This window comes from Mchenga conophoros, linkage group LG17, assembly GCF_057382185.1.
Source record: "Mchenga conophoros isolate Kocher_MC1m ecotype Shallow Benthic linkage group LG17, M_conophoros_male_GT1.1, whole genome shotgun sequence".
In the NCBI taxonomy this organism is placed as follows: domain Eukaryota; kingdom Metazoa; phylum Chordata; class Actinopteri; order Cichliformes; family Cichlidae; genus Mchenga; species Mchenga conophoros.
In genome coordinates this window covers 32,712,748-32,739,462 of record NC_140542.1, presented here as the reverse complement: position 1 = coordinate 32,739,462, position 26,715 = coordinate 32,712,748, and the positions used below count along the sequence as shown (strand labels likewise).

At 40.0% G+C, this 26,715-nt stretch overlaps 2 protein-coding genes across 2 annotated transcripts in view; one reads left to right on the top strand and one right to left on the bottom strand.

Moving 5' to 3' along the window:
- The window catches only part of ccdc146 (coiled-coil domain containing 146), a 64,479-nt gene that overhangs the window by 433 nt on the left and 37,331 nt on the right, over positions 1 to 26,715 (top strand). Inside the window, exons 2-10 of the mRNA XM_085252472.1 lie at positions 734 to 927; positions 17,958 to 18,040; positions 19,710 to 19,925; positions 22,183 to 22,240; positions 23,614 to 23,696; positions 23,852 to 23,945; positions 24,042 to 24,115; positions 24,867 to 25,094; positions 25,349 to 25,438. Of these exons, the coding sequence (XP_085108598.1) occupies positions 734 to 927; positions 17,958 to 18,040; positions 19,710 to 19,925; positions 22,183 to 22,240; positions 23,614 to 23,696; positions 23,852 to 23,945; positions 24,042 to 24,115; positions 24,867 to 25,094; positions 25,349 to 25,438 (1,120 nt within the window). The remainder of the gene's footprint in view (positions 1 to 733; positions 928 to 17,957; positions 18,041 to 19,709; positions 19,926 to 22,182; positions 22,241 to 23,613; positions 23,697 to 23,851; positions 23,946 to 24,041; positions 24,116 to 24,866; positions 25,095 to 25,348; positions 25,439 to 26,715) is intronic.
- Positions 1,357 to 12,676, bottom strand: fgl2a (fibrinogen-like 2a). Its single transcript, XM_085251920.1, has 5 exons — positions 11,863 to 12,676; positions 10,987 to 11,191; positions 6,175 to 6,394; positions 3,469 to 3,639; positions 1,357 to 3,365 (listed from the first exon to the last, which is right to left on the bottom strand). The coding sequence occupies exons 1-5, from the start codon at positions 12,436 to 12,438 to the stop codon at positions 3,050 to 3,052; spliced, it is 1,488 nt and encodes a 495-aa protein (XP_085108046.1). The 5' UTR covers positions 12,439 to 12,676; the 3' UTR covers positions 1,357 to 3,049.

Below are 26,715 nucleotides of genomic sequence, written 5' to 3'. Positions count from 1 at the left end.
TTGTATACACCTTTTCGTATCACATTAGCCCATTTTTTTTCTATTTTTATGGCCTTCTCGTGTGCCTTAGCAGAATTTAGAAGCAGAAACTAAGCTGGAGCCGCTTAGCACCAGTTATAGCCGATAAGCTGTCATAATTTGGTCTTTTTGCGTTTTTCGAAAAGGTACGCTTTCCGTGTGACGTTTACAGGTCTAATAATATACATGATCTTAAAATTTTCTGAATATGTTTAGGACAGTGCTCACGAATTACTTTGTGGGATCTACGTTTAAAAATAATATTTATTGATTTTGATTTCCGGTGTTCACCGGCGGAAGCGTAATCCTTCAGAATAAAAGCAGGCTTTTGCATGTCTAATTCGGTGTGTTCCGCACATACAAAACTTCTAATCATCCATCCACCCTCTTCCGCTGATCCTTCTCGGAGTCGCGGTGGGGCTGGAGCCGATGGCAGCTATCATAGGGCAAGAGGCGGGGTACACCCTGGACAGGTCACTGTGAGACAACAGTGCTAGCCACTGCACCGCTGTGCTGCCCACTTTTAGTCTTATGTTTTATTTATTGGTAAGCAAGCATAGGGAAGGCCATTAAATGTTGAAACTGTGTGCCAGGACTTTGGTGTAACAAATATTTACATATTTTCGGATTCCTGTCCCACGCAGCCTGTAGGATACTAATGTTTGTTTAGTGTGTTTCTGTCCTCAATATTATTATGTTTTGATCCAATCACTAGTGAATCCATCCCAGGAGGAGACAGAATGCAGGCCTCAGAGTGCAGAAGTTGAAGTGGAAGAGCAAGATGAGGATAAGGGAATGGAGGAGGACACCCCTCTAGTGGCCGTTGCACCCGATGCTTCACTCCCAGAAAAGCAGCCCTCAGCCTCCATTGTGGTCTCTGCTAGTCCTGCCTCCCAGTGTTTAGATGAGGTAACAATCATGTGCATTGTTATGTTGTTATTTTGTGAATGGCATTTTTAAATTGTTTTCAGAAAGACAAACATCCCTATTTGATAGTCAAAGGAGCTTGCAAAGAAAAGCGTCTGGACGTCCAGACGCTTTTCTTTGCAAGCTCCTTTGACTACGATGACCTGGATGACTGAGAACCTTCACAGACACATCCCTATTTGATAGTTATAGTGGCAGATTTAACTGCCATGATTCAAAAGAAAAGAAAATAGTATCAGATATGATATAGATGCATGTATTTGCACAAGGCTAATGTTCAGGACTATTATTTCCTCCATTCTTTTGCAGTTTAATTTCTGATAACAAAGTATTGCACATACATAATGTGCGTTAAAGTGTTTGTCATAAACATTAAGTGTGAAAAAAAGTGAATATTTAGGAGTCATCCTGTGAATGAGCACAACACTTTTATTAACTTTATCATCACAGACAGTAAACAGACAGTAAAGTCACAGTCCCACAGTTTTATCATCTTCTGCGAAGCCAATATGAAATCTGCCTTTTATTTAGTGGCTTTATTGGTTCAACACCTCATAAACCCATTTGTTATGGGCATGCAGCACCTCATCCTGCATTTTTACAAGCCTCATTCAGCCTCGGACACTAGACGGCAGACACTTTCAAAGACACTCATGCGAAACTTGTATACATTTTTTGTATACATTCGTTTGAAAGGCGATTCCAGTACACAAGTGGAGCAGGCATGAAAAGGATTTTAAACCGACCGAACATTGAAATGTGCAACACAGCCATGGAATATTAATTTAATTTTTTTTCCCCAATATAAAAATTGCATATCTATTGGCACAACAGCTGAATATGAATGATAGAAAAGATCAATCTGATACACAAAGAATTCCAATTTATGCAGATATTTACTATGAATGATCACAATTATGCCTAGTCCTTGTCATTACTCAAATGTCATCAATCATTAGACTCTGTACTGCATGACCATTGTATCATATAAAAGCTATCATACCTCTCAAAGTAAAATAAATACTATACACATCCTCATAGTGAAGCATTTCTTTCCCCAATCCTTCCCATTTACAGTGTGTATAAAATGAAATAAATGGTGCTATACAGTTTCCTAACATTAGATAGCAGTATTGTACAAGAAGAAGATTTTACAGATTATGGCATAGAGAAGTGTGCAGTAATTCGGTGCATCCAAAGCTTGGAAACACATTTTTTTTCCTCACTGCAATGTCCTGCTTCGTGGCTGCTCTCAAGAAGACTCTAGTTAAACATCAATAATGCAGAATGCACACACATACATGACTCAATAGAAATTTATTGGATGCTGCGTATTTATACTGGGATGTCTTCTGTGGTATGGGGTAATGATAAATCGGCAAGCTGCCCGAGAGCAGTGAGATAAATGCCAGAGAAGGGCCAAGTAAAGCTATACATTTATTACTGACTGTAATTTTTCTAACAGTTTGACTCTCCAGCTTGAAGTCTTTCGTAATGATTATCGGACCCACTCAAAACTGTATCATCAGCTCTCGTATACCTCACTTGGGTGGCTGCTGTTAATTACAAAATCATTTACAGCAGAGAAAGTGATAGCTCATTAGTTTTTACTACTAGTATGTGCTGTGCTGTGTTTCTATGCTGGGTTTATGGCAGGAGGCAGCAGGACAGAAAGAGAAAAAAAAATGTCAAAGACCAGTGAAAAAATCTCTTCTGGTAACCCTCAATTTAATGTTATGGCCCACGTAGGAGGCTGGCCTACACTGCATGGGAGTTGGTTTTTTTTTTTTTTTTTTTTAAAGAATTTTATTAGTCCATCATTGTTCATAGTCCATTGTCCTTTATTATCATCATTTTAATCCAACATTTTGAAGGCCACACTCACTAGAGTGGAAAAGTAATAGCACACTTAAATTTTTCACAATTATTGTTATCATTAATGCACCAAACTACTTATAGTCCTATGTGCACACGTACGCATGTGTAAATGTGTAAATGCATGACTACTAGTGAGTGTATGTGTGTTTGAGTCCTTATGTACTTGCTCTTCCATTTTCTTTGTCTTTGCCTGCATGACTGCACTCACCAATATTTACCTGTCCTTTTAAGGACCATAGTTCTTGGGCCGTATCATCATTTTGACAGTTTTAAAAGCCTGCCTGTAGTTGGTGGGGTAGTACTCGGTCGACATGTTGTGCCACGTTCCCCAGAAGATCCCGTTCCTGACTCCCTTGTATCGCTTGTGATAGTACTTCCCGTTGAGGTTGGCAGACATGCAGGCGTCAAACCACCAGCCGGAGCTGTAGTAGCCGCCGCAGTTCCCAGAGGGGTACATGTCGTTGTCGCGGTCGGGTGTGGAGAAGAACTTCTGGTCGTGGTTGAAGTGCTTGTTGAAACTGAGGGCGTTCCCAGCCGTCCCACTGTAATGAGACATTGATATATAAGGTGTGCTGTTCCAGTTTAAGGTGTTCTAGCAGCAACTGAGAGTGAGAAATATTGCATGTGCAGAAGTGAACCCTGTACCTGTATCCACTGACAGACAGACGGTAGCGTAGGTACTCATTGGCCACATAGAACTGATCATACTTTGCATATTCCCGGACACCCTCAAAGTCCTCTAGCTCGATACGCAGAATCATATCTTTTGCTTTTGTCAGCAAATGGATATGGTCATTGCCCAGCCAGAACTCACCTCTGCAGGATAGAAAGGAACAAAATGAGGCATGCTGATATATATATATATATATATATATATATATATATATATATAAAGCTCACATACTATGTTAGAATTTCAATTTTTTTTAGCAAAATGCATGTGTACTCCAATAGAGGAAAACAGGAGAGGAGACATTCTTTTAGTGGGAGTTTAATGCTGGATATTCAGACATGCTCAGAAGGTTGTTTTGAATAATTTGTTTTATATCTGCAACTTTATGATCAGTTGAAATGGGGTCAGATCATCTACTGTGGTCATCATTTCCCTAAGGCCTAGTCCACATGTAACTTGAGTCTTCTTTTGAAAATGGTGCCTTTTCTCCTTCATTTGCTAAGTAAATAAGTCTGCACAAAAAGATAAAAATGAAATGAATGGGGTTTAAGAGCATGCCAAACCAACAGGCAGCATTACCCTGACCTCAAAGCCATAAACTCTTGTTGGCCTTATGAGCCAAAAATGTTGTTTTTGTACTTGTGATCATTCACTACTCTCTACTCCCTGTATAAGGAGTTTTATGTAGAAAGCTAAATAGCGAGCCCAATAACAAAATGGAAAAATGGCTTCTGATAATATTTGCCTCATTTTCTCTGTCTTGTTACATCAACGCTGTCACACAGTTAGAGCAGAATAGATCAACATCGGTTAGATAAGTGACTAATAATGTGCATATTTCTGATAAGCGCATTGAACAGAGTGTAATTCCTCAAGTTGATGAATCTAAATACTTTGTGGCAGTTTATTTAGTGTTCTGCTTTCTTTTGTTTCTTTACTCTGTCTCTTTTACTTCAACGCAATGCATGATGGAATGCAGCACTTGGGTTTTCCACTTTGAATACTTTGGGTATAACAGTCCTTCCTGTACATACAACAGCACTACAAATATGGCAGACTCACAGTGTTATCATGTGGACCAAAGACCAAAACACACAGGAAAAAGTTCTGATCTTTTTTAAATATCTCTATACGTCCCCTTAGTTTTATGCATGATAATCAATCACTGATAATGAAAACAGGTGTTGAACAAACAGTGATATAGAGAACAGGTGTGCATCATTAGCTCCTAAGTACTGAGGGATTAGACTCTCTCAGGTTTTGGTAAAAGTATTCTGTAGCACATGACATTAAATGAGCTCTAATTCACTGGTAAAAGAACAGTATAGATGAACAATTTCCTACTAGCAAGACAAAAAAATAAATACATTGAACAAACTGCTTGTTTTTGTGTATTCTTTCAAACTGTATAGCTTGCAGCTAGTTAGATGAGCATGTGGTAGGCTCTAGTGTAATGAGGGTCCAGAAAATAGTTGAGTTTGACTTAATGCAGTAGTGTGTAGTGCTGACTTAAAATGATACAGGCTTGACATATAACAATGCATGCTAATTAAAAAAGTTGTCCAACCTTGGCTGGACCTGCTTAATTAATGTCACTATGTCACATGACATTAAAAAGAGTTTTCAGTGTCAGTCGTTGCATTTGCAACCAGATACATTATGTAAGGAGTTTGGTTGCAAGCTGGCAGCGTAAACTTTGAAGCTTCTCTGTGAACAAAGAACCTTGCTCTCACTAGCTTAAGGCTTCACTGATACACATGATGCGTGGCACATTTCGTTATTCTAAGAATGTCTTTCAAAAGGGGATGTTTTTGTTTCTGTTATCTGTTGCTTCTGACAGCTAATGCTATTTCTATGGGAAAAGTGTATGGATTAAGCCTTTTATTGGGTTTTTAAAAGGTTTATACACATTCAGATTCAGACTGTAAACAATAACTGGACAGATTCCTGTACTAAGAAGCAGTTTTTGGGCTTAACGTCTGGTAACTTTGAGTTTAATCCTGTGTTTTCAGTATTGCAAAAGCAGTTTGAGTCTTACTATCACCATGGTAACTTGTGCTGCAGACCTAACCTGCTCCACAACAGGTTATGGTCAAGATAAGAGGTCCACATGTATGAAATCACCATCTACTGACCAATCAGATCCTTGGAAAATAGGATCACCATTCCTGGAGGATCGCTTAGACCTTGGTGCACAGATAGTAAGAGGGCCTAAAGGTTTTTCAAAAGGATCTAGGCATCTAGGATCTTTTTCTTTACTCGATGAACCTCAGTAATAAATCTAGATTCTTAAAAGCAACGTTGTTCCTTCACTTTCTTTTACCTTCGCTGCAGACCATAGAACAATAAACCATTTTATTGTTCTATTAGCCTTAATATATTGTTGGGGAACATGGCTCTCAGACATCTAGGCCTCCAGGTGAAAGAATAAGGCAACCACTGTAGTATATACACATCTAAACACTAATTTGAGTGAATGCGTTCATATATTGGAAAGCTCTGGGTTTACTTATGCAGTTCATAACCACCGTTGCGTGACTGCTTAGGCTGATTGCTGATGTTTGAATAAGTGAAGCAAGATAAGGAAAAGATATCCTGGATATGCTGAGCATGCTTTGTCGTAAATTATCAGAGGAATGCCCAATTGTGGGGGAGGAGGGGTAAAGAAAATAACTAACCTGAGGTTCCCAAAGCCTTTCTTATACTCAGCCCAGGTGCGGTTGAAGCTGACGGACCCATTGAGGCGTTGCTGTATCACAGTCCAGCCACCTCCGAAGGACTCCATGTCACAGAATACCTCAAACGTCCCATTGCGAGCGTCAGGTGTCACACGATATATACCGTTCCTCCTCACTTCCAGCACATTGTAGTCTGAACAGTCCCGAGGGGCTAAGATGACTGCATGGGTGGCAGTGAGAAAGAGAGAAGGGAGAGTAGTTATAAGCAGATGTTACTGGATGATATTCAGTAATATTTTCACTTTGGTCTGGCATTGTTCCCTGAGACAGTAATAGAAACAGGCCCTGAGGCTGAGGAAGGCTGGAGAAAAGAAAATGAGATAGGTTAGTAGGAAATCCAGTGTGGAATTTCTCATCCCTGCCTTCATTTAAGAGGAATGCATTCAAACACAAAAACACCCCTTCACCACATTCTTTTTGCCTGTCAGACATCTTCCCCTAACCATTTATTATGTATAAAATAACATTAAAAACAAGCTGATTGTGAAATATGTATTTCACAATATATCCATGCTTATCTGAAATATAGTATTTAGAACCATTGAAGAAACAGCCTCTGCCAGGGGATAAATTCCTCTAATCTCCCCACGTGCTACAACACAGGTCCATTTTGTATACCTTCAATGCATTCTGAGCACTTTTTTTTTTTACCTGGCCACTTATTCGTCTACCTTTTCCTCCCATCCCTTGTGTCGCATTGCAGGCTACCGAATCAATCCAAAACCAAGGTCCAAAGACTCCTGTCAGTTAGGATTTTGGAAGTGAATGGAACAGTCTTGTTAAAACGTGGGAAAGTGTAAAACTGGATTAGAGAGCCATACCCCCTCCATGCACACTGGCACCTTGGGTCTAAATTGTCCTGACACTGGGCAGGCAGCATGTTGGACTCCTTTTGAGTGTTAGATGCGCTCCATTGATGATACAATGTTCCCATAGTCCTTAATCTCTCTAGAGGTGCAGTAGATTATAATAGTGCTGGGGTAGGCGGTGCTCATACCCCAGCAGTAGTACTGGTATAGGAAGGAAAACAGGTGTAGGGAGTGAACAGTGTTTGTAGAATGAAAAATGCATGTTGCTGTAGATAGTTGTATTTCTATTTTAAAAGGAACTGAACTAGCAGATGGAGCACAAACATTTATTTTGCTCTCTAAATAAGCAACTTCGTTTTCTGACAACATTACACTTGAATGCTTCAAGTGCAAAATAGCTGCAGATGGTAAATCACTCCATATGGGAGTCGATCGCAAGGTTGAAATGTATCCTTGTCACCTTAACAGCTCGGTCGGCATTTGGCAACAAAAGAATTGACCCGTAAATTCTTTCAGTGTCACACTCACTTTCAGCGTCTGACTGCAGTGTCGCCACTTTACATCTTCTTTTCTATTTGTCCCCATCTATCTGACTGGGCAGTCAGTGTCCCGAGACAGACAAGAGTGATCTCCATCTCAGTACGTCTGGCAATGTGCCTGACCTAAATAACTCTAATATCAGCCACTTACTCGTTCCTGAAAAACTCTTGGCTGATGGGCTGTCTATGTGACTGTTGAGGAAAATTAATAGCTAATTGGTCTGGGACAAGGAAAGTGATATGTGTCATTTCTGAAAATGATCCCAAAACAGTGTATGTTTACAGTAAAAGGACAAAGCCCGCTAGGGGATGTACTCATTTCTGAGTTGTTGTTTGTGGACAGCAGAGAAACAGCGTGAGGTAAAAGCCTGGTACCCACATTACTATTCTAACCTTGACAACGAAGGCCCTGTAAACTCATCGAAGCAGCAATTTTAGCCTATGTCATGACTTTTCCCCGCAAATCCCACAGCAGTGAGAAGTCAGACAAAGCACTGGAACATGACTCATATGTTGTTTTGCTCTGAGGGGAAAGTTCAAACAATTTTACCAGAGCAAAGTTTCCCCATTCTTCTTCTTTCTTACTCACTTTTTTGACTGGCAAGTCGACTGACATAGGCTGATGAGTCCCACGCCATATTGACTGACATGCTTTTTATAGATGACATTTTGACAGACTGATTTGACTCTTGGCGCTTTGCCTGTTTGACTTCAGACCACACAAGAGATTCTCATAAAAGGAAGACAATTATTATCAAGAAGTATGCCTCATGTCAACTGAGGAAATGTGTATCGAAAGCGATAGCATACTACTGCTTATACTATTTCAGTTTTGATGGAAAGAAACTAAAAAAAACTGTGCTTCCCTTATGAAGTTGCCCGACACCAAATTTCCAAACGAGCAGTTCTTGATGGAGGACTAAACATCTATTCTCATTTTGTATGATTGAGTTAATGTAGCTGAACAGGGACATGAATTTCTATGCTTCCTGCAGGAGTGAAAGTGAAGATCAGTGCTCGTTGCAAAAATGGAAATTGGCAAAATGAGCGAAAATGAACGCTTAGAGCACTTAGAGTGATAACAGCATCTTGACAAATGTAGTTTTACTCCCTATTAATGGTGAAATTGCAATTCTACATTGGGTTAAATGATGGTTACGGTCCTCACAAAGTTGGCATTTTTTAAAATTTGTCAGTGCAGTTTGTGTAAAAGGCCTACAGCAATTTTTTAACCTGCCAGAAATGCCTTATGTAGCTTTAGTTAAAATGCTAGATAGTTTATTTTTTGCTTCACTAAACACTTTTGACATTGTGGTAAATAACCAGGAAACTCTTATCAGTGAAAGTCTGTTTTACTCTGCCCATTAGGAGCTCGCAGAGGAACATGATCAGCATCTGGTTTGAAAGTTTTAAGACAAGAAAAATTCTAAAAGATGTTCATTTAGCAACTTTTGGAGTAACTTTTTATCGCGATTTCTAATTTGAGTGATCTTGTGAAACACCCTAACACAACGTATTGGTCGCTTTCCTCAGTAACAGCAGCTGTTTCTTTTCTGCTACATTTGGATGGAATTCAGACACCATTAGGCACGGTCTCCTGAGCTGAAGTCGGATGCTTATCCAGTTCTTGACCTGAACAAAGCAGATAGATGTAGAAAGACAAGTGCTACTGACCCTGGGTGCCATCTGTGACTACTGTAGTGTCAGGAAAGCCGCCTTCATTATTACTTGTGGTATTGGCAAGAGATAATGAGCGCTTGTCTTTTTATGCAGTAATGAGCATCCAAGAGCATGACCTCCAGAAGGAGGCAGGTAGGGAAGCAGAGAGAAGGGACTAGGAAAGAGAATTAAAGAGGGGGAGACAGTAAGAGGTAGGGCAATAGAAAAAGAAATATGAAATAGAGGAAAAATGAGGAGAGGGTATAGATGCTTTGAGGATAAATGCATACGGGAGGGGAAAAATGATCAGGTTTGATGGAGAAAGAAGCAAGTTGGAGAAGCAAACAGAAGAGAAAGGGATGGGATTCCCTTCACACCACTGTTCCAGCTAATCTGCTTAGAAATAAGCTCACATCTGTTTTCTACATAAAAGCCCCAATATAGTGTAACATTCATAGTGAAGTACTGGATAGTATTTGCTTTCTGAAAGTGCCCTGCATTTCTACTGTGCTCGCATCCAAAATAGCTTTTACATCAATGTAAAGTGGGGTATTTGTTTTGCTTAGCTAGTCTGCAACCCCCACTGTTTCTAGATACAATATCGCAGGCTTGTTTAAACGGTCATAAAACTTCCAAGCAGGGAAGCACAGATTAATCTGCAAAATATCGATATCAGCTAGTGTTGGTTTGTTGGCTGATATCTCCAAGTACAACAGCATCTACTGGTGTCAGTGATATTCATCTATTTTGCTCGAATCAATTTCATGCTGGCTAATTGTTCAAAGATAGCGTGATGCTGTTACACTTTAAAGCATTTCACTGTCGATGTGTATCGGCCCAGAGTTTCACTATGTGTGCATTCCTACTTTCAAGTGTGGGTCTTTTTCTGCCTTCCCTTTTTGAGTTTGTGCGTATGGAGAGTAGTGAGGGGTCACTTCGGTTAGTTATGTAAGAGTTAAAGTGAATTCTCACTTTGAACCAAGTTCTATTGCTTCACTCCAGTGCAGTATGTGCTCAACTTAAAGCTATTTCACTCTGTCCATTTGTGCACTGGCTACTCTGAACCAGCCACTCCACTCCAGTAATGTAATGAATACAGTAACCTTTTGGTACGCATTAAGATGATGGAAAATTCCATTTCTCAAATCTAGACTACACCTAAATATATAATATTCTTCATATCAGTAATGGAGGAGAGATGTTGCAACAGACCAGTGAGTGTGGTTGACAAGGACACTGGCAACATAGATTTCACTTTTCATTTCCAAGGAAGAAAGGTCTTGTTGGGTGAAAGTAAACACCCTGACTCTGATTATTTTTGAAGTTGATTATAATGTCCACTCAGGAATGATTGAATACAGCCTATGCCAGAAAATATATCCCCCTGCAACCCTGAACTGCTAAACTTATTTAACCAACAGGGTTTTATTACAATAATAACATCTTTTTTTTAGGAAATAAAAAATTGAAAAGTGCACTCTTGATCATGCTCAGAAGGATTACAAAAATGTATGAGAAGAACAGAAGAGAAAAGGGGGGCGAAACATGAAATGGCAAAGATATAACAGAATAAAACATAACAGAAAAACACATTCTCTTTTAACTGAAAGCCCTTGTCACTGGGAAGATGGAGAGGGCAGATCACAAGATCAGATGAAAAATAACAGGACCAAAGGAATGGAGGGTAAGTATAACAATGTAGAGAATATTATTATTATTAATTATCTTAATAAAAGTAAGCTTACACTGAGGGCCAGTCTGGGCTGGACATTCGGTGGTACAGCTGGAGCTGAGCTTGTTGACCACTCCGGTGATGTTCTCCACCCGCCTGTCCACTATAGCCTGTACATTCTCCATGTTAAGAAGGTTGATTCCCTCCAGTCGACCCTGCAGAGCTGAGATTTGGTTCCTGGCATTGCGCAGGCTGGCTGACATCCTATTCAGCTTCACCTGAGAAAGGCCAGAGCAAGCGTGAAGGAAATTATTTTTGGCACGCACTACAAAGCAGGCAGATTACCGAAGTCACCAGCCTCCTTCATTGTTTCACCAGCCAATTTGAATTTTAGAATGGAAACAAAGTCTGCGTTACGATTGGCTGTCTGCCAAAGTGGCTGTGAGAGTCAATAAGCTTACCAGACGGCAGAAATTTACTGTCACTGGGCTGGTGTCTAACTCCGATTTTCCCACCCTGCTTATTGTACCAGAAATTTTCCCTGGCAGAGTGGCGCCAGGTAGGACTTTGCGTGTCTTTTGACATCTGGTCAGTTTGCATTCCAGCTGGGCGCATCTGACTGGAAGCATGAAACGCGCTTCATATCAGTGTCCCCTAACACTTTCACAAAGCTGCTAAAGATCTGGCTTTCTGACAATTTGCAGGGTTTTAATGGAACAGAGGAAACAGAGGAAATGGTGCAGTGCTACTATTTCACATGTTGTACACACCTCTGTCCTCTACAGATGTAGCAGAAAATGCACGCTGTATTGAACTATACCAAAACAATTTTAGATCAAGGTGAATAAATGATAAATTTGAGCTCAACCAAGTGTATTTGTAAGGTAAATGATTTATTCCTTGGTTCAGTCTTATATCTTTTCCTGTAAGTGTTAACTTTGCCTCTTACCTGCATCTCCTGCATGTTTTGGCTCGGAGCAGGTTTCCCAAAAATTGAACCCGGTCTTGCGGCATCCACAGTAGCTCCAGGAACCATCCCATCTCCCCTCTCCTCTTGGCTGGATCCACCTTGCACCTCCTGCCCCGTCACTTTTTCCCCGGCATCCCCCTGAATCGGGATCTGGTCTGCCTGCTGGTGTCCAAAAACTCCGCTGCCCCGTGCCCCACGGCACTCCTGGCACCCGCTTTTCAGCTTGTTCACTACCTCCTTCAGGCTCTGCAGCTCCTTCATCGTCTTCTCCAGCAGCCTGAACTGCTTGGGCAGCTGGATGGTGAGGGGAGGCAGAGTGATCTGGTAAGGGCAGTCCTCCCCGTCCTCTGCCCCAGAGCTCCCACACTGGCCCATAGGTCTAAGTTTGACAGGGCAAGAAGTGGGAGTACCAGACTCAAATCCCAAATGGTAGGATCCTCTAGAGTCCCATCGCTGGTGAGAGTTACCAGGAAAGTCTGCTGCCTGGCTGATTCTGAGTAATAAGGTGCCTGTAAGCAGGAGACCAGCACAAACGCAAAGTCCAATTGTCCTCATCCTTCTGTGAGATTTTTAAATAAGTGTGTGTAAAGAGAAAGCGTCTGTGGCTGCCTCTGATATGAACTTGGAGTGTATAGTAGTGTTTTTGTATGTGTGTGCATGTGTGTGTGCCTGCAGATGTCCCGTGTAAGTGTGTGGATGTGTGTCCAGTATCTTATTTGGTGTAAGAGAGTGTGTGCATGTGTATGAGTGCAGTCTGCAGGAGGGAAAGAGCGCAGGGGAACTGCCGCTGCCTCAGATAGCTGTGTCATTAATATCAGGACAAGTGAGGGAGGGAGGGAGGGAGGGAGGGAGGGAGGGAGAGAGAGGTAGAGAAAGGGATGTGAGAGAGGGAATGTGCTGATTTTCAGAGGATGGGAGGGGCAGCACTATTGCGTAATGCAAAACACCATATCAACAGCACTGTAAAAAAAAAAAAAAAGATTGGTGGTGGTTGGTAGATAGAGAAAGAGGCAGAGTCCTTTGCCTGCAGTCCATGCATGCTGCCATCCTGCCATATTCTCAAGTCAGCTCATTTCCCCGAAGAGCAGAATGACTCAGTCCACAGGAACTATTCACTCACTGCTCTTTTTTTTTTTTATGCTGTTTTTTTTCCACAGTTTTTAACATTTAAAGACCCCTCGTTGACCTGGTTCAGATTCCAAAGCGTTACTGAAAACACTTGATAACATCCACTGCGCTAAAGTCTCTCAATTGTCTCCGGATGGGCTCAATTCCTGTATATATATGGTTTAGTACCAGAGAAAAGGTTTGTTTCAGTTTGTTTAAGCTGGCGATTTCTTTCACCTACTGAGCCTGCTTGGGATCTTGCAAATTGAGCATAACATTCATTAGAGACTTTTATAAAATGAGTTTCACCTGAATGCTGAGATTTTCTGAACATTGAGTGTGTACTGATACGCTGTCGTGATAAGATTAAATTTTTGCACTATAATACACTTGCAGACTACAAACCTACATTAACATGAAGAAAAACATTTCAGTTCAGATAAGATATGGCACTAGAGAGCTTCTATAACCATATCTTAAAGGTGCCCTTTGGATTGTCCTTGGACACAAATTCAAATACATATTCATATTTAGCGTTTCTTACTAAAGCCAATTGTTTGTACCTGTCCTGAGTGCTTGTTCGATGACTGGACAGCTGCAGGTCCCCCTGCCTACACAATGTTCAAAGTCAGACAGCGCGCTTGGTTTAAACTTGTTTTTCATTGTTGCACAACTATTTCTATGATTTCCCCAGTACTCTGTTTCCACCTTTCTACCGGTTAGTTAGTTATTTATTTATTTATTTTGGTGTTCAGTTGCTGGTGATTATGAGTCTGGAGCATTTCTGACACAGTGCTTTTATGTGTCATGTCAGGAAATGTTTGGAATAGCTGTTCAATTCTTTTTCTCTAGTGTGGCGAAAATATGGTAATGAAAAGCATGTTTTATGTAACAGCAGGCACGTTACACGTGCAACATTTTACTAAGAACAAAACAGCTTTTTTTTAACTGAAGTAGCTTCACTTCCAGTCAGGGTGAATGTGATTAACTGAAGGTGCTCTTTATTTTACCCACTTAATGATTCATCAGGAAGAAGGTCTAGTTTTTCAATGAAGGAAAACAGAAATGTTATAAATACAAAATCAGGAATTTGCAAGGCTTAAGTTTAATGAACAATGCCTTGGCTGGCACTTCAGCAATATGTTTAGGTATTTATGTTCTCATTGAAAACTTTACCTTGTCTCCTGTAGTGGTGGTGATCACAGAGTAACTTAAGATACACTCCTACCATAATACATCCCTATGATAACGATGGTGTCGCAATACAGTGATTCAGTAGAAATTGTCATTTTCATTGTCATTTTATTATTCAGTTTTGTGTACAGGGTGGGCCATTTATATGGATACACCGTAATAAAATGGGAATGGTTGGTGATATCAAAGTCCTGTTTGTGGCACATTAGTATATGTGAGGGGGCAAACTCCTCAAGATGGGTGGTGACCATGGTGGCCATATAGAAGTCGGCCATCTTGGATACAACTTTTGTTTTTTCAATAGGAAGAGGGCCATGTGACACTTCAAACTTATTGGTAATGTCACAAGAAAAACAATGGTGTGCTTGGTTTCAACGCAACTTTATTCTTTCATGAGTTATTTACAAGTTTCTGACCACTTATAAAATGTTCAATGTGCTGCCCATTGTGTTGGATTGTCAATGCAACCCTGTCCATGGTAACAGGTCGCTGTTACCATGGACTTGTTGGTCCATGGTAACAGCGTTGGATTGCTTAGTGAGGGCGAAACTTTAGAAACTTTGATACGATGACTGCACACAATTCAATTCAAGTGTATTTATATAGCACCAAATCACAAGAGCAGTCGCACTAATTTATGACATTACCAAATTATCATCTACAGAGGAGACCAAACTTTTTTATTAGACACAATCATATTTTATTCGTTTTTATTTATTATTATTTATCTGGTGAAGCAGACAACAGCTAGCTATCGGGCTAACAAAGCTTGCATTTGTGTGAAACACCATTAGCTTGTATGCCCAGTGCATAATCCAACAGTGTCAAAGCAGAAATTAGATTTAAGAGTTAGGTTTTATATTCCTGACAGCTGAAGAAAGCGAGTGAACTGCTATCCGTGGAGGTTTGATGTGTTGAGTTGTATTGGGCTGTCACTTGCACTCACTAGTGAAGAATTGGACCATGTCAATAACTAGGTTATACTTTACTAGACACACACAACACTCACTATATTATAAACTCTTTACAAAAGGATTTCACTAGAGAAAACGAATTTGAAGATCACCTCCAAAACCGAATCCCTTAAAACAGCGGTCTGTCACTCTATTACAATAAATGTGTAGGAATGGAGCTGAATGAATCTAACCAAACTGCAGACATCCATGAGCTTGCGCATGGTTTTTGTGTTTCAAAACTGCTATGAAGTCGCCAATAATGGATTTATGAATGGGTTTATATTGTTTATTTAAATATGTAAACAGATCATGACGCCTTTCTTAATCAGCAAATGAACAATACACTTGCTTTTGTATGTAATGAAAAAATGGTGCTGTGGTTATTTTCAGTGGTTTTTGTATGGTCATAATTAATATTGCAGTCATACTTCATCACAAACATTACTCATGAATGAGCCTCCCTCCTGGAGCATCTTATAGAAATTATTAAGCAATGAAAGCCATTAGCATGAACTCTGTAGGGCTCACAGTGACTACATGAGGCTGGATGCTTGGAGGCTTCTTTTTGTGGGTTCATGAACTTGGCACTGATTGTTTGTTTCTGGGACATAGCTATGGTTTCAATTTCTTATGTGATTCATAACCACAAAATGTGCAGTTGTTTTTTCTTACTCATTCTGGAGCATTTTTTGCCTCGTTACATGGCTTACTTCTGCAGAAGTGATGTTATGTTTCTACAGAATAAGTTTAAAACCTGGCACTCCAGGAAGGAAAATGTTCCTGAACAAAACTTCTCCTGACAAAGAGATCCAGCTTGGCCGTAGGCTCCACTCCAGTTCAGTCAGTCGATATGAGGAGATGACGGTAGAAATAGAGAGCGAGAGATCATGTCATGGAATTCATGGCTTTGCCTCGTAGCTATTGTCATTATTTTTCTCCCTGAGGGTGCAGAGTATTAAAGCCCACAGTGTCTTTTTGTTACACACTCCACATACCTGCTGCACTACACACTCGTATTCCTGGAACATTTTCCTGCTGTTCTGCAGCACAGATCACATGCTCGCGTATGTGTGCGGAGGTTGGGGGAAAGATGGACAGCCACTGGATGTGCGTCCTCATGCCTGAGTAAATATCTTCCAGTAATTGTCTCTACCTCACTTCAGAGATGCTTTGCCACATGTGAGCCTCATGCACCCACCCCTTAAAAGCCTCCAGTACTCTCCGCTGCTCAAGATAAGTCTTGGCACCAGAATTAGAGAGTCTGCCTGGAAGCGCTTCAGGCTGCTTCTCTCAGATAAATGCCCAGTTTACAGCCAGGATGTTTGTTCCATCACTGGTGTCATCTGTGCTGCTGACAACACAAATGGCTGTGTAGAATTTAGCGTCAGATCCTTTTTTAAAGTAAATTAGTTTCAATGTCGCAATTAAGTCATTATTAAAGAGTAGTTCAAGACGTATTTTGGGATGATCCACCTGCCACAGTTGTAGTTACACTGATATGACCTTGGGACTGACCCCACCCCCTTCCAAAAACCAGAAAAAACAGAAAAAAACAACATTGTAATAAATCATATTAACCAGAGAGTCCTAATCTAAATCATTCACAACATTCATATCTTTGTCCTTTCGGACCTTGGAACGTGGTTGGGTACTTCAAGCAATTTTGACAATAGCCAGATAAACAATTTAATAGGATGAATCTGAAAACATAATCGCCTATCCCTAATGTTTGTAGTCGAGGTGAGATATCAGCCCACGTGCGTGTATATATATATGATCAAAACGTTTGTGTGTGTTCATTGCCGTTAGATTACTTGCTACACAGTCCGACCTGAGATATCCTCAGTTCTGCAGCTCTTTGATACAGACAAGGCTATCCCTCATTACTCCCTCCTCTCCACCAACCTGGTTCTAAAGATAAGCCCGGAACAACACCTGTCCTCTGTTTCTATCACCGTTAACCGTTACACACACACACACACACACACATACAACTCCCTTTGTGAGGAGAGAAATTTCACAACTCTTGCAGATTATTTCCCTTTCGCAGTGCTCTTGACCTGATATCTTCATCTGCGCTGTGTTTTGTTTTGCTGGTTTCCAAAGTTTCCCAGCTGTGTATTTTTTTTTTTATCTTAAACCTTTCTTAATCATTCAAGGATTGATTGTCTTCAATTGCTTGTAGTTATCATCATATATGGGCCATTTTCAGTGAATGCTCTTGATCTTTTGAGATTGGCCATAGTTTGATGTTTGTTTGATTTTTCTTACTGATCTCGATAAAGTGTTCTGATTTTTTGATATCTGCTGCGGCGATAAAGGTTTATTCACCCCAACTCGGGATGAATCCTTTTACGGATATCGGGAGGTTGCCCTTTGTTGTGGTTGATCTCAGTTTTTTTCTTTTTCGTTTCATTTCGGACTATTTTGATGTTTGAAGATGGAATCTATTGATTTAGCTTTCAACTTCTTGGACTTAATTTGTCACAAGATATATTAAAGAAAACTGCTTACTGGTCATAAGATTTGTTTTTTGTTCTGTTTTTCTGTTTCCTAGCAGTTTTATCTTTTTGGATATTGAATCTGGGGGGAATGGGGACAAGAGGTTTCTGCAGGATGTGATATTCTATTAATTTGTCCTTTTGAACAGGCAGCTCTGGGTGCAACCAGATTTTCTCTGATAATGACAGCTGAGCTGGCAAACCCTAGCAGGAGGGTTTGAGCCCGAACAGTCTAAATGCTGTTGTAGCTCCGATATCTTTCTTCATTCTTAATTTCATGATGATGTTAAACTAATATTCTTTTTGTGTTCTTTAGTTGTTGTCAATGGGCAGAATCAGCCAGACCAAAGCTGCCAAACTGAAATCTACCTACAAGCTCCTCCATGATACCTTGAAGAGGTATGTTTGATAAACCAGGTTTTTTTTTTTTTTGTGTTCTACTTTGGAATCACTTTTTGACTACAGTGACATTTCCTTGGGCAAAACGAGCACTTTGTCAGATCCAGTTACGCTTCACTTGTTTACCCTTTAAAATCTTCGATGTACTTTCAGAAGAGAAGAGCAGCTTTGTTTACGTTAATAGAGAATTGTAGAATGCAGGTGAGGAAGTGTGAAGAGGTTACAGACACTACAACTGCTGTATAGGCTGAAACACTTGTCAGTGAGAGAAAATCTTCAAGACATATTTCTTTTCCACTGTTATTGTATCCTGATTTGAACACTAGTTCTGATTAAATCTAGTGCTGTCCTCGTTAATCTCGTTAAAATGACGTTAACGCCATAACCTCATAACGCAGCAACGCTGCACGACGTCAACGTGTTAGCGCAGTTAGCTCGTTAACACACGGGGTGATCCACGTTAACCCGCTAACGCTGACAGCACTAATTAAAACATTTCTACGTTTAGTTTCTTGGGACAGCTGATTATGCATGTTGAACTTTATTAGCTTAAAAGTAAATCAGTGACAAAACTAATTACGCCCCAGGATTTAACAGCTTATAGACCCACCTTTAGCAGTAATAACTTGAAGCAGTCATTTTCACAATGACTTTATCAGCCCCTTACATCGTTGTGGAGGGATTTTGGCCCACTGTTCTTCACAAAATTACTTCAGGCACTGATTTATGCATAGCTCTCTAAAGGTCCCATCACGGCACTTTAGTCATGTTGAAGTCTGGACTTTGACTGGGGCTTGAGATTTTTGACCTGTTGCCCAGGCCCAGTTTAAGCAGTTTAAGCCAAGCTTTGGCTGTCAAACGGCCAAAAGATTTTTCTCTAGAAACTTGTTTTTTTACAGAGGAGTTCATGGTCCACTCAATAACTACAAGGTGTCCAGTATTATGTACTGTAGCTGCACAAAAAGCACAAATCATCACCCTTCCACCCCCATGCTTGACAGTTGGTATGAGTTTGTGCTTTTCTCCAAATGTGGCTCTGTACGTTTTGTTCTCATCTGTCCAAAGGGCATTGTTCTCATATTCTTATGATTGTTGTTCAGATTGAGCTCTACAAACTTAAGCAATGCTGCCTATGGTGTCCTCCTGGCAAGCCTCCCAAACAAGCCATGCTTGTTCAGTCTTCTTCTAATTGTGCTGTCATGAACTTTTAACAGGCCTGCTAACTGAGGCCTGAAGCTGTTCGGCTATTTTTTTCCACTGGATTCTCTTTACAAATGATTGTGTATAATAATTTCTGATCAGACCCATTAGGTTTATATAGATTTAAAGCTCACTTATTCACAAAGAGTCGGCACAGCAGGTTGCGTTTTGTGATTTGGCAGATACCCTTCTTGATGCAAACCTGAAAGGGATTTGTGTCTCCTCCTGTGATCAAACTGAGCCTATTTTGCTTATTAGGTGAATATGTAAACCACTGCACTATGGACCTAGGTTTAGAAGGATTTAAATGGATTTTGCTAGCTTAAAACAAACAGCATTAATAACTGCATTATTAACTGACAGCAGAAAACTTGGCATGTCCTCGTGGAGATTATGTGATACTGAACTGATATTTACTGTTTAATGACAAAATAAAACCACACATTTAAATCACTCTTCCATACAACAGTGCCCAGGATTCTGAAATCCACCTTTTAGAAGAGGCAAAGAGGTGTCGGGCTGAGTTGAAGAGGTTTCAGGTGGAGTTGGAGCGGATAGAGGAGAAGAGCACCTCTGAGGAGCCAGGAAGTGAGGTCAATGAACTGAGGCAACAGCTCCTTCAGGCATGCAATGAACTAAAAGCAGCTGAGGAGAGAGAATATAAGGCACAACACCAGCTAAAGTGGTGAGTGTATATCTGTGTGTGAGTGTGTGTGTGTGTGTGTGTGTGTGTGTGTGTGTGTTCATTTACACACACTGTTACTACAATCAGCGAGGCTACACGTTCAATTTTCAATCAGGTATTGAATCAAACGCCAAATGAATCAAACAAAGACACAGGAAGTTACATATGCACACCTACGCAAAATAGTGACACACTAGTAGGAAGCAAGAGGGTAAAAGGAAAAACACAGAAATGAAACTGCAGTGGTGAAGAGAGAAGTGGACACACAAACTGACTGGAGGATACACACAAACACAAGCGTGCTCACATACACACTGCACACACCCGCAGTAGCACACAGTCAGGTAACTGGGGACCAAACACTGAAGTGAGCTACATGAGGCAGCATCTTTTTATTGAATTTAGAAGGTGAAAGAGTAGAAGACACAAACACACTCAAATCAAATCGGTGCTGTGTTTGTGCAGCACTTGGCCAACAGCGCGCTTCCACACTAATAGAAATAAAAACATTGCTTTAGGACTGAACGTTATTGCATTTACATCATTTCTATTGCATTCCTCAGTGTTACCGCATGGTGAAAACTTGATGTACGCAATTACTGATACAAATACCAGCCTCAAGTGGATTTGTGTTCAATCCGGATGTAAGATGTTTACTCATCTGAGCTCTGTACACTGTTAGTGTTTTTTTTTATTTTTTTTTTATTTTACACCAGTCTGGTACTTTCTGTTCCTCGTCTCTTATCCTTTTCTTTCAGACCCATAAGTCTCTGTCCTTATCGCAACCAATTTTACTCTCACCCTGCTGGCTTCTCATGACAGGCTTTCCTCCTCACCACTCACTCAGTCCAGCTCGTGCAAAAGGTCAAACACACCCATAGAAATGGAAAATACCAGACTCGCTCGAGTATCTCCCCTTCCTCTGTACACAAACTCAACTTTTTTCAAGTGGCAAAGGGAGTTTAGAGGAACATTGCTAAGCAACATGATAACACTCTCTGGTGGTTCCCAAACATTATGAACTGAACCCCTCACAAATACTGTTAATTGTATTTAGAAAAAACTCAAATAAAACACAGTCAGAGGTCAGAAGAAGATGAAAAGCTTGTTGTGATTTTGCTAAAAGATCTCATTTACTCAATCCCCACACTTATTTTTCCTGCACTGCAGTGACTCCAGATCGCCCTGGCAATATAAAACCACTCACTGCACATAAACTCACCACTCCGCGGCAAAGATACGATCTGTAGGATACAGTGATTTTTAGTGCTGACACCCAGGCAGAAAGTTGTAGTCCGGACAGTAATTGAAATATTAAATGAAAACCAATTGCAGAGCATTCTCCCAGGATGCAGTCATAGGTATTATTACATTCTGACTGTGCATATTGTTTGTGACAGCGTTTGCTGGTGAACTCTGTTGCACTCCCACCGTCTCGGTTTCTCCTGCCACCCTTCTTTTCATCGCCTCCAGACTAAGATATTCTCTCCCCCCATTCTTGCCTTTTCTCCTGCTTATTCCCCTTTCCCCTCACTTGTCCACATGGCTATCAGTCTGCATATGACAAGCAGATGCTCACCATGCAAATATGCCTTTTAAAATCACTGCGTCCTTCATCTGTAGCCAAACAGATACGCAGGAATTCAGCACATTTTTTCGGTCACATTTTGCAGCCTTCCTGCATTTTTCTCTATAGTTGTTTTTGTGTATAACTTAATATCCAATATATCAGCTTGTCAGGAAGATTAATATAATTTACTTTGTGAGCTGTACAGTAAGGTTTTTCATTATGACAGAGCTGACTTGAAATTATTTCATACAAAACTTTAATCAACTGCTCAAAAAAAACATCTGCCGCGGGGAGATGAAAAATGCAAAGAAATTATATTTTATATACACAGTCAAACTTTGCTGGACACAATTTATCTGTTTCTATAGGATGAAGTGTTTAGCACTGTTGGTGTATTTGCCAGTATAGAATAAAGTGTTTTATATTAATATACTAATGCAACTTATCTGGCATGCTCTTTAATAATATGTTGATTCTGCTTCATTTGCTTTTTTGAAAACTGCACATTAGTCAAGTTTTAACAATATAAATGCAGGTTTGTGTCAGTGTGTTCCTCTTTTTGTTGAATTGAGAACTGAAAACGATTATTTGTTCCTCTTGAAATTCCCGATAATTTTGTTTTCTTCTCCACATTCTCCTGCATTCTCCTGTGATCTACACTTTTCACCTACCCTCACCGGCCTGCAGTCTCTGGGAAGAGAAGCAGTATCTGGAGAAAGAGAATGAAATTCAGATGAAACCTGCTGTAAGTTCATTATTGCACCATCCAGTTCTAGTTTCAGAGGTGTGGATTACTATTCCAACAATGGTCTTGAAAGAGGATAAATATGAGTTTTACTTTAAGCCTCTATGCAGGCGTAATCCCTCCATATGAAGAGCGGGAACTGTCATTTCAAGCAGTATGAAGCTAAATCATTTTTATTCCAGTGTAGCAAAAAGGAGGGCAACAAGTGGAATGAGATTTAATCATTAATAACAAATCGACCTAACAGGCCAAATTCTTATTAATAATTTCACCATAACGTAGCATTTCCAACCCTTGGATTTTATTTTAATGATAAACAATAACAAGCAACACTTTTGGTGAAGAACATTTTATCAGATGTTGCCAAACAACCCCGAGGGTTACTCTCAAGGAGCACTACATTTATAAATTTCATCAAACTTTCTACATTTTATTGCTGGTGCTGCTAATGTCAAAAGAGTCTGAGCTTTGCAAAATTTCCTGAATAAATTCAGCAGCAGTGCTAATAACATTTGCATGTGTTTATATGCTACCGTTTTAATTGCGGAGTGCAGCACCAGATCATTACAAATTAGCCTGAACTCAAAAAGTGTTTTTAATGAGTCAAAGAGGCTCATGGGTAGTATTTAACCAACCAAACAAGTTATTAAAAAATATAATAAAACTCTAAACTCAAAGATCATCAGGGCCAAAGAAGTAATCAGTTCCACTGCCGGTGGCGTGCTTGCTGTTCAGGTAATTTGTTTTCTTAAGTGCTTTCTGTCTAACACTCACACTCTGATGGATGCATTAGAGAGCAACTTGGGGTTACTATCTTGCCCAAGGGTATCTGGCTTGCCTGGTTCCCTGGAGCCAGGGATTGAACTGCCAACCTTCCAATTTACAGATGACCTGCTCTACCTCATTGGAACCAACTAGAAGAATTTAGCAACTTAAAGAATCCAAATTTAAGGCACGTCTCAACTGGCTTCACTATTTAAAATATATGCCACATACACTTGAAAAAATCAGAAACCTACTGTATTGTTATTTTTATATATACTAGATTGAGTCAGATGTTGAACCAGTATATTAGATTTAAAATAAAGTAAAGTCAGAGTAATCTAGCACTTTTAAAAAATGTTGAATTTCAATTGGTTTGTTCTGAAAAGTTTAGATTTAAAAAATCTGGAAAAACTCTGGCTTCTTGATTTTGTCAGTCTGGGTCATTAACTTGAAATACTTAAAAACGCTCACTGTGTATAATAATCATTTTTATCCTTTCACCCATCCACCAGTTTGAAAAATACGAAGTGTGAGCTTCAATTCGTTATAATGTACCTGATAACTCTGTATTATCAGTCTGTGGTTTACACGCTCTATGGGTCCTCTAGGAGCAAGAGGACAAGACAGAGGTCATGCAGGATCAATATGAGGATCTGAGGAGAGAGGTGGCACAAAGACAGCGAGAAATCAGGTATTATATGATGATGAAGTTTTAACATGCATTAACCACTATCTGTGTTCTGTGTGAGTTTGTTTTGTGTCTAACTGCAGATATTATCACTTTATTATCACGCCTTTAATGAAAATTGTTCCAGAGGTTAATGTACTTGTGTTTATACCTCACAGAAGTCTGATGGAAGATATAGAAACCCACGAAAAGCAGATATTGACAGAACAGAATGAGCTGGAAGATAAGAAGGCTCTCATTGAGCTCAAAGAGGTCTGTGCGAATGAGGGGGGAATAGCTTATAGGGTGCCATCAATAAAATAGCAAATCTGCCTTCTTACATGTGAACATCTCCATATGTATTACAAGGCTGAGAAGGCCGAGCTCATCAGAATACCTGACCAGATTTTAAAGGAGGCTGAAAGGAAACGCTCGACGAAGGAGTAAGTATATTAGTAAACTCCTAATCTTTGCTGGGGAAGAGCAAGGAGAATATAGTTAGAAATTCCAGGAATGTCAATGAGACAGCTAGGGTGCTTCAGAGACACAGAAAAGAAAAGACAGCTGGAGCAACTTTCGAAAAGCCACTGCTCTAACCTGCCTCCACCCCTTCATCTGGAATTCGTACACAAACAAAATAAAAGTATCTGGATGAACCATTAAGATTCATAGTGGAAAGATTTTCTCTTTTTAATTGTTTATGCTCAGTGTAAATGTCTGTTTGGATATCAGTCCTTTTTTTTCCTACTGAAAACCATTTTTCAGTTTACATTTCTGCAGATTCTCTGGCTTTTGATCTACAGTACTACCAAATAAAGAACTGAAATGAGGGGTACTTTTTGTTGTACTACCCAAATTCTCAAAAATTTTCAGGCATCAGTCTTTTTATTGTAATTCAAGTGCAGCTGCAGGATGATTCACTTGCTGCGTCACTGCAGTTCCTTTTATGTTTCTTTTAAATTAATATTTGGCTTGCGAGTATTGCGGTGGAACTGTCTGTATAAGCTGTTTGAGCGCTGACTTGTAATTTCAAATTCACAAAGCTGAGGGGTACTGTGGGGTGTATGTAAAAGATGCATGCGCATGCTGTTATTTCATAAGATATGCACTAGAGCACACTTTTATCCTGTTCTCATACTTGCGTTCGTTCTTTATTTTTTACATTTCTTCCAATTCCTGAAACACAAATACCAGAGCTGCAATGAAGAAGATGAAAACACTAAATATGGAGATTTCAGAAATTGAGCAGCAAGTAAAAGCGGTGGATGAGCGAAACCATTCCCTCAGGATGAAGAAGGAGGACGTGATGCAAGAGCTGGAGGGTCTGAGGGTCCAAGTGGAGGCCAGTCAGAGGATTCAGAGGCAGCTGCTGAAAGAGCAGGAGATCAAGAAGGAGGAGCTGAATGAATTTATGGGCAACAGGTACTTTTTTTTTTCTTTTTTCTTTCATTTAGTCTGAGCAACTTTGACTATTCTTAGGGAATCGAACATAGTGCTTTTCAGGTAGTGCTAACAACTCATATCCCTTTAATTGACACATTTCACCAATCGTAGGACTAGGAGCACACTGCACTGGCTTGTGCCCCCCCCCCCCGGCTGGGTTTCTTCATGAGATAGATAATGTATGTTCAGATAGGATATTTGTCATGCGTGTCACTGTGTTTTCCCATTACCAGAGGCATCTTGGAAATGAAACTGCAGAACATCATGTGTGACAGAAAGCATCTGTATGAGAGACGGTCTCTGCAGCTCAAGGAGAAAAACAGGTACAGAGTGATATCTCACGAGTAATCTTTTCCACATGGAAATTAGTCCTTACATACTGAGAACCTTGACGGTGACCTTTTTCTGAACACAGAAATGTTAGGTTTGCATTTAGCATTTGCATTAGCGTCTTCACGTGTTATTTTAGTAGTTTAAATCAGTCTTCTCTGCCACTGCTGGTGTCTATGTCATATATGTTCTAACATAAAAGGTCTTGAATAATCAGGCCCCATCTTATCTTAAAGACCTCATAGTTCTGTATCACCCCAATAGAGCACTTAGCTCTTAGGTTACTGGCTTACTTAAGGTATTTAAAAGTAAGGTATTCAATTTAATTTATATAGTGCAAAATCCCAACAACAGTCACCTGGAGGTGCTTTATATTTTAAGGCAAAGATCTAACAATATTAGAGAACCTGCTCTTTTAATTAACCAGCTCCTAGTTTGGATTCAGGGGACAGACACCCTCTCTACTTAAGATTGTGCTTGAAACTTTCCTTTTGGTAAAGCTTATATAGGCCTGGGCTGCTGGAGGCTTCTTCTGGAGGTGTTTCTTCTTCACTCACCTTTTGTCACTAACTACGTGTTTATACACCTCTCTGCATTTAATCATGAGGTTATTATTAACCTCTGGCTGTCCTCCAGAGCATGTCTTTTGTCCTGTCTTCCTCCCCTAATCCCCAAGCATTTGCGGCAAGTGGCAGCCCCTCTCTGAACCTGGTTCTGCCAGAGGTTTCTTCCTGTTGAAAGGGAGTTTTTCCTTCCCACTGTTACCAAGTGCTTGCTCATAGGGTGTCATCTGATTGTTGGGGCTTTTCTCTGTATTATTAAAGGGTCTTTGACTTACAATATAAAACGGCTTGAGATGGTTTGTCAGTTAGTCATGACTAGGGAAACCTAGTCATGCTATAAATCATTTAATGATACCCTGTAAAGATTAGGGGTGCAACGATACACAAAATTCACGGTTCGGTTTGCACTGAAAAAAATATGTTGTTGGATTTACTTAATTCAATGGTGGACATTTGTTGCACACAGATGTTTTGCTTTGGCAGCAACTTAAACAATTGAGTTAAATTAACACAATTTATTCATGTTCAATAAACCTGTGCAATTTGTGTTGATAAAATGTGACTTAAACATGTTTTGATGAAGTAATTTGAGCTCTTGAAATATTTTAATCCTTCACAATTTTCTCACTTTATCCCAACACCATTCAATAACTTTTACCCAATACTACTTGGTCACTTAAATGCTACATGTTATCTTCAAATTACAT